The sequence below is a fragment of the Cyrtonyx montezumae genome, unplaced genomic scaffold, assembly GCF_038088225.1.
Source record: "Cyrtonyx montezumae isolate F1298 unplaced genomic scaffold, pur_monq_1.0 scaffold_12, whole genome shotgun sequence".
NCBI classification, from domain to species: Eukaryota; Metazoa; Chordata; class Aves; order Galliformes; family Odontophoridae; genus Cyrtonyx; species Cyrtonyx montezumae.
The window spans coordinates 19,974,245-19,988,338 of record NW_027071848.1 but is presented as its reverse complement, the minus strand read 5'-3'; the positions used below and the strand labels follow the sequence as shown (position 1 = coordinate 19,988,338).

General features: G+C 33.7%; 1 protein-coding gene across 1 annotated transcript in view; it reads right to left on the bottom strand.

The window, feature by feature from the left end:
- NBEA (neurobeachin) overlaps positions 1-14,094 on the bottom strand; it is a 479,458-nt gene that overhangs the window by 332,719 nt on the left and 132,645 nt on the right. Inside the window, exons 14-18 of the mRNA XM_065730203.1 lie at positions 8,367-8,446; positions 7,512-7,574; positions 7,308-7,405; positions 6,035-6,127; positions 3,394-3,502 (exon numbers count right to left, since the gene is read on the bottom strand). Coding sequence (XP_065586275.1) covers positions 3,394-3,502; positions 6,035-6,127; positions 7,308-7,405; positions 7,512-7,574; positions 8,367-8,446 — 443 coding nt within the window. The remainder of the gene's footprint in view (positions 1-3,393; positions 3,503-6,034; positions 6,128-7,307; positions 7,406-7,511; positions 7,575-8,366; positions 8,447-14,094) is intronic.

Sequence of the window (14,094 nt, the reverse complement as noted above, 5' to 3'; positions counted from 1 at the left end):
AACATGATAAAACTTTAAAGTTAGCTGTGCCTTGAGTAGGAGGTTGACCTCAGCAACCTCCAGAAGTTCCTTCCAATCTAATTTTTCTATTCTGTTAATTTAAGAGAATATAGTTTAAAAATATTTTAATAATGCATAATTTTTGAGAAAAATGCAATTTCTAAAAACACCATTCATAATCTTATTCACAGACCAAAAGTTCTTTGATGATCAATATATATCCAATGATATTTGCTGATACTTCTTCCATAACCAAAATCATTTCTTGAAAATAGTTTTTTTCTCAGCCAGGAGAGAGGAATATATATTGGATTACATAGGAGTAATCATGTTACTTGACATAATGACCAAGACAGATCATTCTCCTGTTTCTCAAATCGTCCCTGGCAAATTAATTAGTCTGCATTGAGGCAAAGCCACATACGTTTTACACCAGGTTACCTGTCTGCTTCTATGTATGCAACTCTGCTTTTAAGAGTAAGCTAAAAGTTTAATGGTATTAATGCTGGATTTTCAAGAAATATATTTAAGCAACTATATCAACAAATCATATAATAAAATCATTTCACTAGTAATTCATATTTCTTCTAAAGCATACACTTACATCATTCATTATCAATTATCAAATTAATACCATTTGTAGACAGTATCTTTTGAGTGGGCCTTTACCTATTGCTGTTTAAAATAGAATGCAAATGCTTGTTAGTGAGAGAATATTTAAAATAACCACATCAATCTCTGTGTGGTCCTGTGGCTCTATCCTAACTATAAGCTAACATAACTGAAAACTAACTAAAGTTTTGAAGTGTATTTGAGTTACAATTAGTCACTCATGCATCTTCCCAGTTCTCAAAGAACTTCAATCTGCTCCGTGGAGAATGTAAATAAGCGTGTATGAATGGGTTCACAGCATTATTATAAATTTATTAAAGTAGGTGATACCAGAGTATGACAGAAAATTGATACTGAAAATTTGCTTTTTCAAGTGATTGTCCAGTATAGCAATTTAATTATTCCAGCTAAAAGTCCTCAGCTAAGCATGTTCATTTGTGAAGACTTTTCAGATAATAGGTTTAAAGAGATTCCTTTTTTTTCTTTTCTTTTTTCTTTCTAACAACAGCTGGGAAATCCAACAAATTAGCATGTTACTTACAGATCATATTTTGTGTTACCTAATATTAATTTGGAAGTAAGTCAATAATTCACATATTAGCAATGGGAATTTGGAGGATATAAAATTTGAGGCTCATTTCCTTCAGTGAATTCGGTAAGAACATTTAGATCTTTTCGTTATGAAATTTAGTGTCATCTGTTAAAATATTTTTTATAAAACTAGTTATCTAACTTTGCCATAGGATTGCTGGACCATGATTTGATAGGACTACCCTTGCCCTATAAGAAGTTCAAAGTTTGTAACTTGAAAATCAGATATAAAATCACACACATAAAAGCATAAAATAGGTGGCTGTTATATTTCTGAGGATGATAGATGAAACATGGTAGAAGATGGAGAACAATGCCCTTTAAATTGGTTTCCTAAGGTGTTGTAGTAGGCATGGTCAGAACGGAGAAAACAATAAGGGCAGAATTAACTTCTAGAAACTGGATGGAAGGTAGAAGGCTGTCATCACAGATGTTGGAGGAACTGAGTAAAGATGGGGCTTAACTGTTAGAAAAAGAGATTATGGAATATATGATCATGAGGGGACTTATGTGGGCTGTAGTATTACTGGAGGATATCTGTACATGAACTGAGGAGAGAACAGCACTGTTTTTAGGGAAAAATAAAAAATACATACATCTAGAAACACATATAAAAACAAATAATATATCAAGCCATGTGAAATGTATTCCTTAAAGGTGTATCCTGGGACATCCAGTGAGACCCAAGTGATCAAGCCGCACAGGCTAAGTTTATGGTAGTGAAGTCATCAGATGCATACAATGAAAAATAATGTCCATCTGACATTACCATCAGTGGTAAACAGATGATGTTCAAGTATTTACAAACTTAGGAGAAAGTTTTCTATAGGATGCAGAAACCTAAATACAAGCACTGATCAAGTACTCCTATAGTATTCTATCTTTTCAGGAACCAGTCATCAGTATCCAGTATCTATCTCTGTCTGAATGAAAAAAAAAAAAAAATTTTCCCTGATAAAAAAAATCCTCAGAATAGAATCTTTGCAATTTCTAAGTTATCATTTTAAGAAAGAAAAAGAATTGAATATTCAACAGTACGCATTTGAAGGCACACAGAAATGGTTTAGAAGCAATAATGTGTAAACTAAATTGTTCACCATCAAAACTGATGTTTGTGTGAGAGTGGTACACATTTAAATAGTTATACGTCACATTTATTCTCAGAAAGTATCTGGTTTTGTTCAGCTATCATCTTACTACTAGGATTTTTTAGTTGAAAAAGAAAAACATGTTTAAAATTTTTAGCATAGAAGAGCAACTGCAGATCTCTGGTCACTTTTTTTTTTTAAGAGTGATTGACATTTTAAGTATTAGGATCTTTTATATTGCCCTTTGTAATTCTATAAATGTAAAGATTTATAAAGAATTTGTACAAAGTATGACATTTCTAATAAAAAATTTCTAAGCTTAGAATCATAGAATCACCAAGGTGATCTCCAAGATCATCCAGTCCAACCATCCATCTATCACCAATATTTCCCACTGAGCCATGTCCCTCAGTACAACATCTAAATGTTTCTTGAACACCTCCAGGGACAGTGACTCCATCACCACCTCCCTCGGCAGCTCATTCCAATGCCTGACTACTCCCTCAGAGAATTATTTCCTAACATCCAACCTGAATCTCTCCTGCTGTAGCTTGAAGCCATTCCCTCTCATGCTATCACTAGTTACCTGGGAGAAGAGGTCGAACCCCATCTCACCACAGCCTCCCTTTACACAGTTCCATAGAATGATAAGTTCTTCCCTGAGCCTCCTCTTCTCCAGACTGAACAATCCCAGCTCTCTCAGCCATTCCTCATAAGACTTGTGCTCCAGAGCCCTCACCAGTTTTGTTGCTCTTCTCTGAACACGCTCCAGGGCCTCAATGTCACTCTTGTAGTGACAGAGAGTTGCAGCCTCATCAGTGCAGAGCAGAGAGGGATGACCACTTCATGTTCCTCCTGGCAATGCTATTTGTGATACAAGCCAGGGTGCCATTGACCTTTTTGGCCACCTGGGCACACAGCTGGCTCATGTTTAGTTGAGCAAGGCAAAATTCTGATCCAAAGTGATCTCTATCTAAAATTTCCTCAGAAGACTTGCAAATTACAATATTTCAAAGCAGAGTGTAAGAAATGGTATATAAAAATTTAATTAAACATAAATTTGACAATAGAGATTAAAAACTGTACACTTAATAATTTGTACCTCATAGAGCGTATTATATGTTGTAATGGTCACTGTATTTGTATGCAGCATCAACCTCTCTCCAAGAAGAGTGAAAAGACTGTGAGTATGCATGATTTCAACCTTTCGTCTGCAAGAGAAAATAAAAATATACCAGGTATTTGTAACATTTTAAAGTAAAGGCAAAAACACGAAAGTTAAAGATTTTTATGCTGCACTTAAGAGTTTTATAACCGGTTATTCTGTAAATATTATGAATCAAATGTAGTTTAAAATATTTCTCAGTATGAATGCTATTGCAGTTATATAAAAAGGTTCTCAGCAAGCAGTTGAATATTTGGGATATGCTTTTGACTTAAAAGAAAAAATGGCACAGAATTTTAACCTACCATGATCCTAAAAAAATATGAAATTCAAAGTAATTGAGGTGAATTTTACCGTCAGGAGCAAGAAAAAAAATATCATCTTAAAAATCTGGAAAGGAAGCAGCTTACATCAGTGAATTCCATCTGTCCCTAAAAACATTTTTTAATGAGATTTAGCATTATAAATAGAATACATACTGTATATTTCATCATTATATTTATCTACTACTATAAAAATACAAAATAAAAATAATTATTCACATTAAACTGTAATCTATGTGAAAGCATTAGAACAATATAATATAAAATACAATGCAGTTATCCAGCAGTTCATTCAAAAGCTAACAAAGTCTATTTTTCTGATTGTTGATCACAATATTGCAGTCTTAAATTACACTGATTTTAATAGAATATTTGAAAGGAATACTGTAATTTTCAAATATCCATAAGAGTGGCAATATCTTATATCAGTGTGTACTTTTCTGCATTATCACAGAATCATTTCAGTTGGAAGGGACCTTTAAAGGTAATCTAGTCTAACTTCCCTGCAATGAACAGGGACATATACAGCTAGATCAGGTTGCTTAAATTTCATGAGTTATAAGAAAAACATGTATTCAACCTTGTGAGCTATGATGTAGTGCATGGAAGACACTTCAGAACAGGTATATCTAATCATTGTGGAAAAAAAAACCATATAGCACAGGTTAATGCATACATCTTTTTCTGTGTTTGAGATTATAAATATTTTCAAATAGGAAAAAAAAAAAAGAGTAAATGACTATAACTGTTTCAGTGATGGTGTAGGAAGAGTCAAGGAGGCAGTGAAGGAACAGTATTGCTTCCTCCAAAGGTCAGGGAAAATAAGCTATCATCAGAGATCACTAGTCACTTCACCAGGTAATCAACTACCTTCACTCTACAGCTTAATCTGCACAGAATATCTATGAATGGTAATTGTTTTTTCATCTATAGCCTGGTTATTAACATTGTATTTCAGATTTCATGAATTATAGCATCTCTGAATGCAGTTACGCTTTAGCATATTAAAATAGAATTGCAATGGAGTGCCTGCTTCCTGCAATATGAAACAATTGTATAAATAGATTATAATTTTATGTGGATTACATTTTTATAATTTCTTAGAATTTGCTGCATTTGACTACAGTTTTATAAAACTGTGCATATGAACACGTGTGCGTGTGCACAAATAGGCACAGATCACAGGCATTAGATATGAAAACAACAGGGAATTTTTATATGCTGAAATCGACCATAAAGTGAACATTTACTGATAATCCAAGGGTTGTGTTATAGTTTTGTCTAAGTGAAAGTAACAGAATATTCAAAGATATTTGGGAATATGCTGAACATGCAAATGGATTTGAATGAAAAATAAGTTATTTAGCTTAGACTCAACTTTACTAGATATGTTATAAATGAATGAAACAAATGTACTGATCTGGAAACAGGCTTCAAATCAAATCTTCATCTGGTGTGCTTTGCTTAATCCAACTCCAATGAATTTGAATGAATTTTAGTAAGTAATGTTAGAAAAGTCCTTTGAGATTCTTGAGTGGTCTATGAATTTGCTTTGTCAATTCCCAGAACACTACTTGGCTTGCTGGATCCCAAAAGAAAATCCCATTTATGAGCATGTTCTCAGTTAACTGTCTTTCAATTATGGTGTCATACTTTATTAATCTTACTGAGACAAGTCTGTCTAGCAATACTGCACTCTGGCTGGCCTCCTAGCTTTTTTCTCTGCTAAGGTTTTACATAATTATTATGGAGAGCACTGCTAATTTCCATCCTACACACTGGAATATTTTAATACAATGGAAAAAGTGAGCAGCTCCAGGTTACACAGCACTGTATACTTTTTAATTCTTTTTTAATAACAAGTGATACTCATTTTTTTCCATCAGAATGAGGCTACTTTTAAAAGTACTGTCCTGACACATACAGTCACACTGAATCACCCTTAACTGAATATATAATTTTTTAAGATGTATTTTTGGAAAATATTTTTTAGATAATTTTAAGTTTTAATTGTCAGTGTATGGTACATTTGGCAGATAATCACTCTAACTTTTCAAACATCATTATAGGAACAAGTCAACTACAAGACTTATTTTCCCAGTGTATAAAGCCATCAGAAGCTGCAAACTAAATACAAAACCTACCAAAATAAAATTATTTCTGAAGACTGTCAGATTAGTTAAAGTAATTATGACAAAAAGATAAGAACTGTGAACTTAAATACACTACTACAATAATTTTAAAATTACACTTACTTATGACCCAAGTGTTTGAGAAAATATCCAAGGACTTTCAAAGCTTGCACCCATATGCTCTCACTTTTGGAAGCCAAGAGTTTATAAATTACTCTAAAAAAGAAAAACAGATTCAACACTTTGAACATCAGACCTACAACTTTTTTCCACTGAACAGTAATATTTTATAATGAGGCTATAAAATGATAATAAACTCAATTATTTACACTAAATGAAAGGATATACAGAAAACACCAAGCACAGCATAAGCATTTGATTATGGATTCTTTAGGTCAGCGGCATGGTGTCTTGTCATTCAGTTCAATGCTTCATAACAGAAAGCAAAAACTTTCCTAACACTTAAGTCCTGGAAAATAAAACCAAAGACAGGTTGAGCAGTTGTAACTCAAGACAAAGGGAAAAGTTTGGAACACAGTCATGTATCAGAGTTTCTTGTATTATTTGGATGCTACAGAAAACAAAATGTAACTTGTTTGCTTGTTTTGCTATTTCTGTTATAGAATTATAAACAGAAAATATGTCCTGTGAGTACAATCAGTCTTCCTGGCACTTTTATTTCAACTTGTATTTAAAATTATTTAATTGAAATGGCAGTACAAGTAGTTGCATGAAGTCTTACATATTTTACAGAAAGCATGGCTTGAATTTATCAATAATAAACATTTTTTAATTGTATTTTCTCTTTTGTTTTTAAAAGAGCTTTCACAACAACACAAAATAAAAATCTATAGCAAACATCAAATTATTAACAGTAAACACCGAAAAAAAAGCATTATTGAAGTGGGTATAATAAAACACCAAAAATACAGCTTCCCTGGTAATTATCAGTTACTAAGTGTATGAACAATCACATAATCATATAATTTCCACAGATGCTTTTTTAAAATATTTTCAGAGACAATTTACAAATTACATTAGAACATGATTTCTCTCATCTTCCTCTTCTCCTCCCCAAATTATGTAGAGCATTTGAAGAGAGAATATTCAAAATAATTCTTAGATACTTGGCTTTTTGATGCTTCATGTTAGTTACATATTCTATTTGAGATTGAGAAGCAAGTACAGCAGTTCATTTACCTTCAAATATGATAGGATAACCTCAAGTGGAAAATTTTTGCCTCGGAGATATCAAAACAGTCTATTTCTGAAGTAACAGCCTAAATTACTAAAATTCTTGAAAGATCAGCGTATGTGATATTGTGAAAAAGAAGGAATCTGGGGAGTGATGATACTGGAACATCTTTTAAAATATTTTCTCACTTCACTGTCTTACCGTATCCCATTTCTCTGATCAAAGGCAGGTATCATGGATGCTGGATGTTCAGACATTAGTGCCACCAGCAGCTGCAGCACATCATGAATATTTTCATCCTGTATGACAAGCACAAATGTTATTCTACAAACTAACCTCAATAGCAGGCATCTCATAGACAGTACAGTTGATTACAGTAAAAAATAGATAATTGCAGAAATGTACCTCATGCATGGTTAGCAAGTAGTTTAATATACTCTGCAGTTCATCTTCTTTCACACCTCGATCCTGAAAAGAAGAGATAGGTTTTTTTTTTTTTCAGAGAAAACTCATTCTTTAATGCTTGGCCTAAGAAAAACTTGGACTGAGCCAAATAATCCTGTAGAATTACTATTTAAATTCAAAGAACTACTTTTTTTCATTCCCTTTCTTTCCCTTATCATACTGGCAGTACAAAACAGCCTGAAGGAAGCCTTCTATTCTTGCTAGAAACAACTCTTATAGGATGAGCCCTCATATGCTATCAACTATTGTTGTCACTCCTTCAAGCCCTGACATACAACCAGAAAGAAATTGTAACAATAAGCAAGGGCAGAAAATACTGTTATCCAAACTCAGCTCAAATGGCAGATTAGAACTCAAAGACTATTTTTACAGGGAGAAAGAGCCAGAAAGAGCCTTGAACTGTTTCAAGTAGTGGTAGGACCAAAAAACAATAAAGCAGAAACTACCTTAACAACTCCCACAACCTTTTCCTTTGATCTTTCTAATATCAATCTATTTCCACATAAAAAATGAGCTCAAGTTCCTAAACAGTTCCGAAGTATTGCATATTATTATGGATGTTTTTTAAATAAAATATATATATATCCTATTTTGGTGAGGCTATTAAGAAATATTCTATGGATTTGCTGCCTTTATGTTTACTGTCAGTATGTGTATCAACATTAAAATTAATCAGAAACAGATATAATACCTGATAGGTAGTAAATATTTACTACTCTGAAAGAATGTATTACTAAAAGTAAAGAACCTACATAACAGGTCTCAAAAATTTTCATCTGGAATAGACTGTTTTACCTTCAAGATAAGTTGTTTCAAAAACAGAAGCATGAATGCTCTCAGTGATATGATTTCTTTCTGTGAGGGTCGAGGACCATCTGGAAGAAGCAAAATATACCACATTAAAATACAAGCTAAATCCTTTAATAACTGCAGCTTCTTCAGGAAATCACAGTTCCTACAGCAGTTTGCATATTTTATTCATTGTATAAGAGAAGATATTTGCAAATACTATCGTTTATAACTTTACAGAATTACATATTACAACACTATACACCTTGAGCAATGTTTCAATTTCAAACAAAAATAAATCCATGTGTACATATAAATGTCTATATATAAATAATAAAGACATATGAACGTGAAGAGCAGTAACAAGATCACATGATTCACAGGAACAAATTAAGGTATACACTCTGTAGATGTTCTCCAATGAGCTGGGAGTTGCAAAATCTAATACATGCAAGAATTTTATTGACAAAACCTACTTAACTGATTCAGTGTCACAAAAAAAAAAAAAAAAAAAAAAGTGGAATTCAGGATAAAAATAAATAAATAAATCAGTAGTTACATTGAATGAAATTCCACTGACTCCAAAAGAAGTTTAGACACATCTAGCAGAAATCTACATTGTAAACTGTCTGAATATAAAGGTGAATTTTATCTAAAATGTCTGATGATAATAACTCAGGATAACTAAACCACTATGCTAAATACCATGAGAATGAAGTCCTTCAGAGAAGGAATTATGAAATGCAAGTAATGGCCATTACCTGCAAGCAGAAACTGAAGCCACTTAAACAAAGAGAACTAAGGATTTGAAAAAAATATATTAAATTTAAGCCAGTAAAACAATGTCTGTAATTCTTTATCCTGTAAAAAATGTGCTTGTGAAAGTACACTAGTAAAATAAAAGTATCTAAAACACTAAGAAACAAAGAGCTAAAACAACTAGATTTGCTTGAACCTTTCTGTATGGATACTATTCTCCCCTTTCATAGTTGAGGTTGAACTGGATTTTTTTTTAAATCCCTTTTCAAACAACGTGTACCCGTCTTAAATTTTGTACAGTGAATATCAACGAAGCTTAATTTACAGTTGCACAGTTAATTCATGTTTCTGCTTGAAGGCAAATTGGAAGAAAAAGAGTGGCTGATTCTTTCAAGTTTTCTTCCCCTTTTCTGTTGGGAGAGAAGGAGAACTGGGTAATTTTCTGAAAGAAGTGAATAAGTCTCAGCATTATCCTTCTACCATCATATGTCACAGCAGTGAGTACAAGCACTGTTTTCTATGAATAAAGTCTAATGGTGCCATAAAATACCTGTTACCCATCCTTAAAACAACTGTACATTTCAGTAGTAGATGCAGCACATTAAAAATTACATGCGTTTTTCTAGTTTGCTTCTAGCCAGCATTCATTTTTTCAACTAACTGAAATGCAGAATTGTCCCCTTCTAACTGCATCACAGACATCTGTGTCTTCATGTTGCCTCTTTCCTCCTACACCTTACTGGGATTCGTATTAGACAATATCTGAAAACCAGGCCTAAAAAACAAGGTGTTTTGTCTTTCCTGAAATACTGTAATTAGGGAAACAGGAAGTGGAACGCTAAGGCAATGGAAAGCTCTACAAAGTGTTTCTGTAACAGAAAATTCAAGGAATACTGGGAAAAGGAATTGCAGAAAGAGTAATGGAACATTCACCTAATACAGATTGAACACAACAAATCTGGGAAATTTTAAAGGTATATAAAACAAGTTTGCCACTGTAATTTGTTATTTCATCATTGTTTTTGACTTCATTACTGGTTTAATAAGAAAAATAAAAAAAATGTATTATTGTCAAAAACTGTATAATTTATTCTGTAATTTAAAAGTATATATATCACATTAATTTAAAAGTATATATATCACATGTACATATGTATGAAAAAAAAGAGAAAATCTCTTTTATTTTCAAGTCAGAAACTTAAAATTAGTTTTATTTACTGCCTATTAATCTTTTTGCCTATCACTGGTTATAGACAACTGTCACCATCAATCAGAAATTGATGAACAAGAATGTGACTGTTCAGTTAAACGCTGAAACAAAAAGAATACTAAATCATTATCAATAACAAAATAGCTCTATTGTGGTAGGATCTGGTACAGGTGCCATAAGCTCTTATATAAAATGATAATTTGTTAATTGGCAAAGGCAAAAGATGCCTCCCTTATCCCACATCATGACGAGTCATTAAATTGGTTTTTGCTTCTTGACTTTTTATACATTTATTTGTTGCAGGAAGCACATGAGCTACATCAGACTTTTTGTTTTCTCATTAATGTACAATTCTTGGCACATCAGTATTTTCAGAGGATGCTATGCAGTTGTTAAACAATTGTAGCAAACGTTTTTTGAAGGCATAAATATCTCGATAGGCTCTATTTTTTTTTTCCTGAAGTTTACAAAAATGTATGTAAACCTAAGTCAGCAATACAGAGAATTTTCTTTAAGTTCACAAATGTTTTATTTGTTTAAGAAAAAGAAAAAAGTTTAAAAGCCCAACAACTTACATATACAACCAAAGATTAAACTAACAAAAACATGACTAAATTTTGTCTGTAACAGATAGCTTATGCACTATCTCAAACCCACTCAGGACTTGACTTTCCTTTAAATATCACTCTCGTGTGTATTTTGAAAAGACGAACCATCAAACAAAAACACTGATACTGTAATGTGAGGACATCTCTAGCAGTTTTAAATATTATCATTGAAACGCATCACTTTGCATAGCAAGATAAGAAGAGTTAAATAACTCTCCACTTATCCTCTTTTTTGTATACAAAAGTCACATAAGAAAATAATTAAGGAAAAAAATACAACTAAGAAATTTTTACTCAACTGTCTGCTTCACAGTATCATTAGATGCTGCAACCATTTGAAAACTTTTTGATCTTGCATCTTCACATCTTTTTCTGTCTGATTCAACAAAATGTTAAAGGCATTTATGTGGTAAATCAAGAGAATAGATATGATCATAATTCTAGTGTAAAATATAAAACATAATAAACATTGAGATTTTTTCCTGTGGAAATTGATTTTACTTATGCTGCTCTTCCTGATGTCAGGGTTATTTCACTGGTTTAATTTAACATGGCCTTCTTAAACACAAGTCAGCTTTTCCTGACATCTTTTTACAACTGATAACTGACTCAAAACCAAGCAAACAAAACACAATAATAAAATAAGAAACTTCATATGAAGTGTAAAATGATTAATCAAAATCATAAAAAATATATCAAGTAACTATACATTTTGAAATTGTGTTTCTGATACTTGAGAAGAAAAAAAATACAAATTTAGCATACTGAATGGAAGAAGAAATATCAGTTTTAAATCAGAAAGCAGTAATGAAAGAAATGATAGAAAAACAAACTTCAAACAAGTATTTGAATTTACCAAATAATTAAAAATGTTTACAGTTCTTATGTTATAAGCTGACTACCAGAAGAAGTAATGGGTGAGTTTTCACATCTGTTAAGAATACAGCATTAGGCAAATGAGAAGCTTCAATATTCAGCCAATTTGGTTTTATATGGGGCATAGTAAACTCTCAGTATAGGAATCTTACTCACTTGGTGCTTTATTAAGACACAAGAAGGCTATACAATCTTGAAGGAAAAAACTTGTATGCATGTAATAGTAAATCGAACTACTAATACTAACAAGTGTTCCAGTATCTCTACCTAAAAAACAATACTCCATACAAGAATTATGCAATACATAAACCAGATAGCTGTGTAAATAAGCTTACATTTTAAAGACAGCAATTTAACTGAAAATAGTATAACACTGTCAAATTTCTGTTACTGTTAAGGTTTTTATTAATGTTTCCTTCATTTGAAAAGTCAAATTAGCTTAGAGCTTCAGTTGTCTCCAATGAGATATGACATTTCAATATGCTGGAGGGAAGGGATACCATCCAGAAAGACCACGACATGCTCAAGGGGTAGACCCATAAAAACTTATGGAAGTTTAACAAGGCCAAGAGCAAGGTTGTGCAAGCCATCCCAAACACAAATACAGGCTAGACTGTGAGGATACTGAGAGCACACCTGAGGAGGACTTGAGGGTGTTGATGGATGAAAATGCCTATATAAGCCGATCTATTAAAGTGGGCCCAGAGAAGGCCCATGAACTTATTTAGAGGGTTGGTGCAACTTTAGGGGAAACATAACTCAAGAAGAGAAAGAAAGAAGATCCAAGGAACTACAGTCCAGTCAATATCACCTCAGTCCCCAGCAAGATCATGGAGCAGATCCCCCTGAAGGCCCTACAGAGGCACATGTAAAATAAAGATTAAGATACTGGTGGTAACCAACATGACTTCACCACGAGTAAGTCATGGCTGACAACCTTGGGGGCCTTTTATGATGGAGTTACAGCATCAGTGGATAATGGAGGAGCAACAGATATCATCTACCTGGACTTGTGCAAAGTATTTGCACCGTCCCATATGACATCCTGGTCGCCAAGCTGGAGAAAAATGGATTTGATCGATGGACCACTCACTGGATAAGAAATTGGGTCAATAGTTGCACTCAAAGTGTTGCAGTCAACAGCTCAATGTCTAACGAGTTCAGTGACAAGTGGCATTTCTCAGGGACGAGGGCTGGGCCTGCTGTTATATAACAGGCTTGAGAAGTTCAACAATGCCAAGTTTAAGGTCCTGCACCTAGCTTGGGGCAATCCCAAGCACAGATACAGGTTGGGCAGAGAATGGCTTGAGAGCAGCCCTGAGGAGAAGGATTTGGGACTGTCAGTTGATGAAAGATTCAACATGAGATGGCAATGTGCACTTGTGGCCCAGGAGGCCAAAACTACCTTGGGTTGCATCAAGAAGAGTGTGACCAGCAGGTCAAAGGAGATGATTCTGTCCCTCTGCTCCACTCTTATGTCTAGAGCCCACAACACAAAAAGGACACTGAGCTGCTGGAGTGGTTCCAGAGGAAGACCACGAAGATGATCAGAAGGCTGTAGCACCGCCCCTACAAGGACAGGTTGAGAGATCTGAGGCTCTTCAGCTGTGAGAAGGCTCTTGTGGGGGACCTACTAGCAGCCTTCTGGTACCTGAAAGGGGTCTATAGGAAAGCTGGAGAGGGACTTTTTATAAGGACATCAAATGACAAGACAGGGGGAGATGGTTTAAACAGGAAAAAAAAAAAGGTAGATTCAGATTTGACAGTATGAAGAAATTATTTACTCAGAGTAGTGAGGGACTGGCACAGGCTGCCCAGAGAACCTATGGATGATCCATCCCTGGTGGTGCTCAAGGTTAGGTTGGATTGGGCCCTGGGCAGAGTAATCTGGTGGGTGGGAATGTAGCTGAGGTCAGGGAGCTGGAACTGCAGGGGCTTTAAGGTTGCGTTCAAACCAATCCATATTATGATTTTCATGTATTCTCACACCTTTTTGTTTCTTGTAGCAAAATTACCACTCACAGAAAACAGGGCTCATTTTTTCATTCTGAAATATCAAATGCCACTTAAAACAACAAAAACAACAAAAAAACATAAGTCTAACGTTCACATCACAGTACTGTATTTCTACAGCATAAGATTTTTGCAAACTTCTTCTTACATTTTAACAAATAATAAACAGGGAGAGAATATGCTATGTAGTGGTTGCATGCAGTATAATAAAATCAACACAAAAATTCTAGAACGATCTAGAACAGTTAAATTTTCTGAATCACCAAAG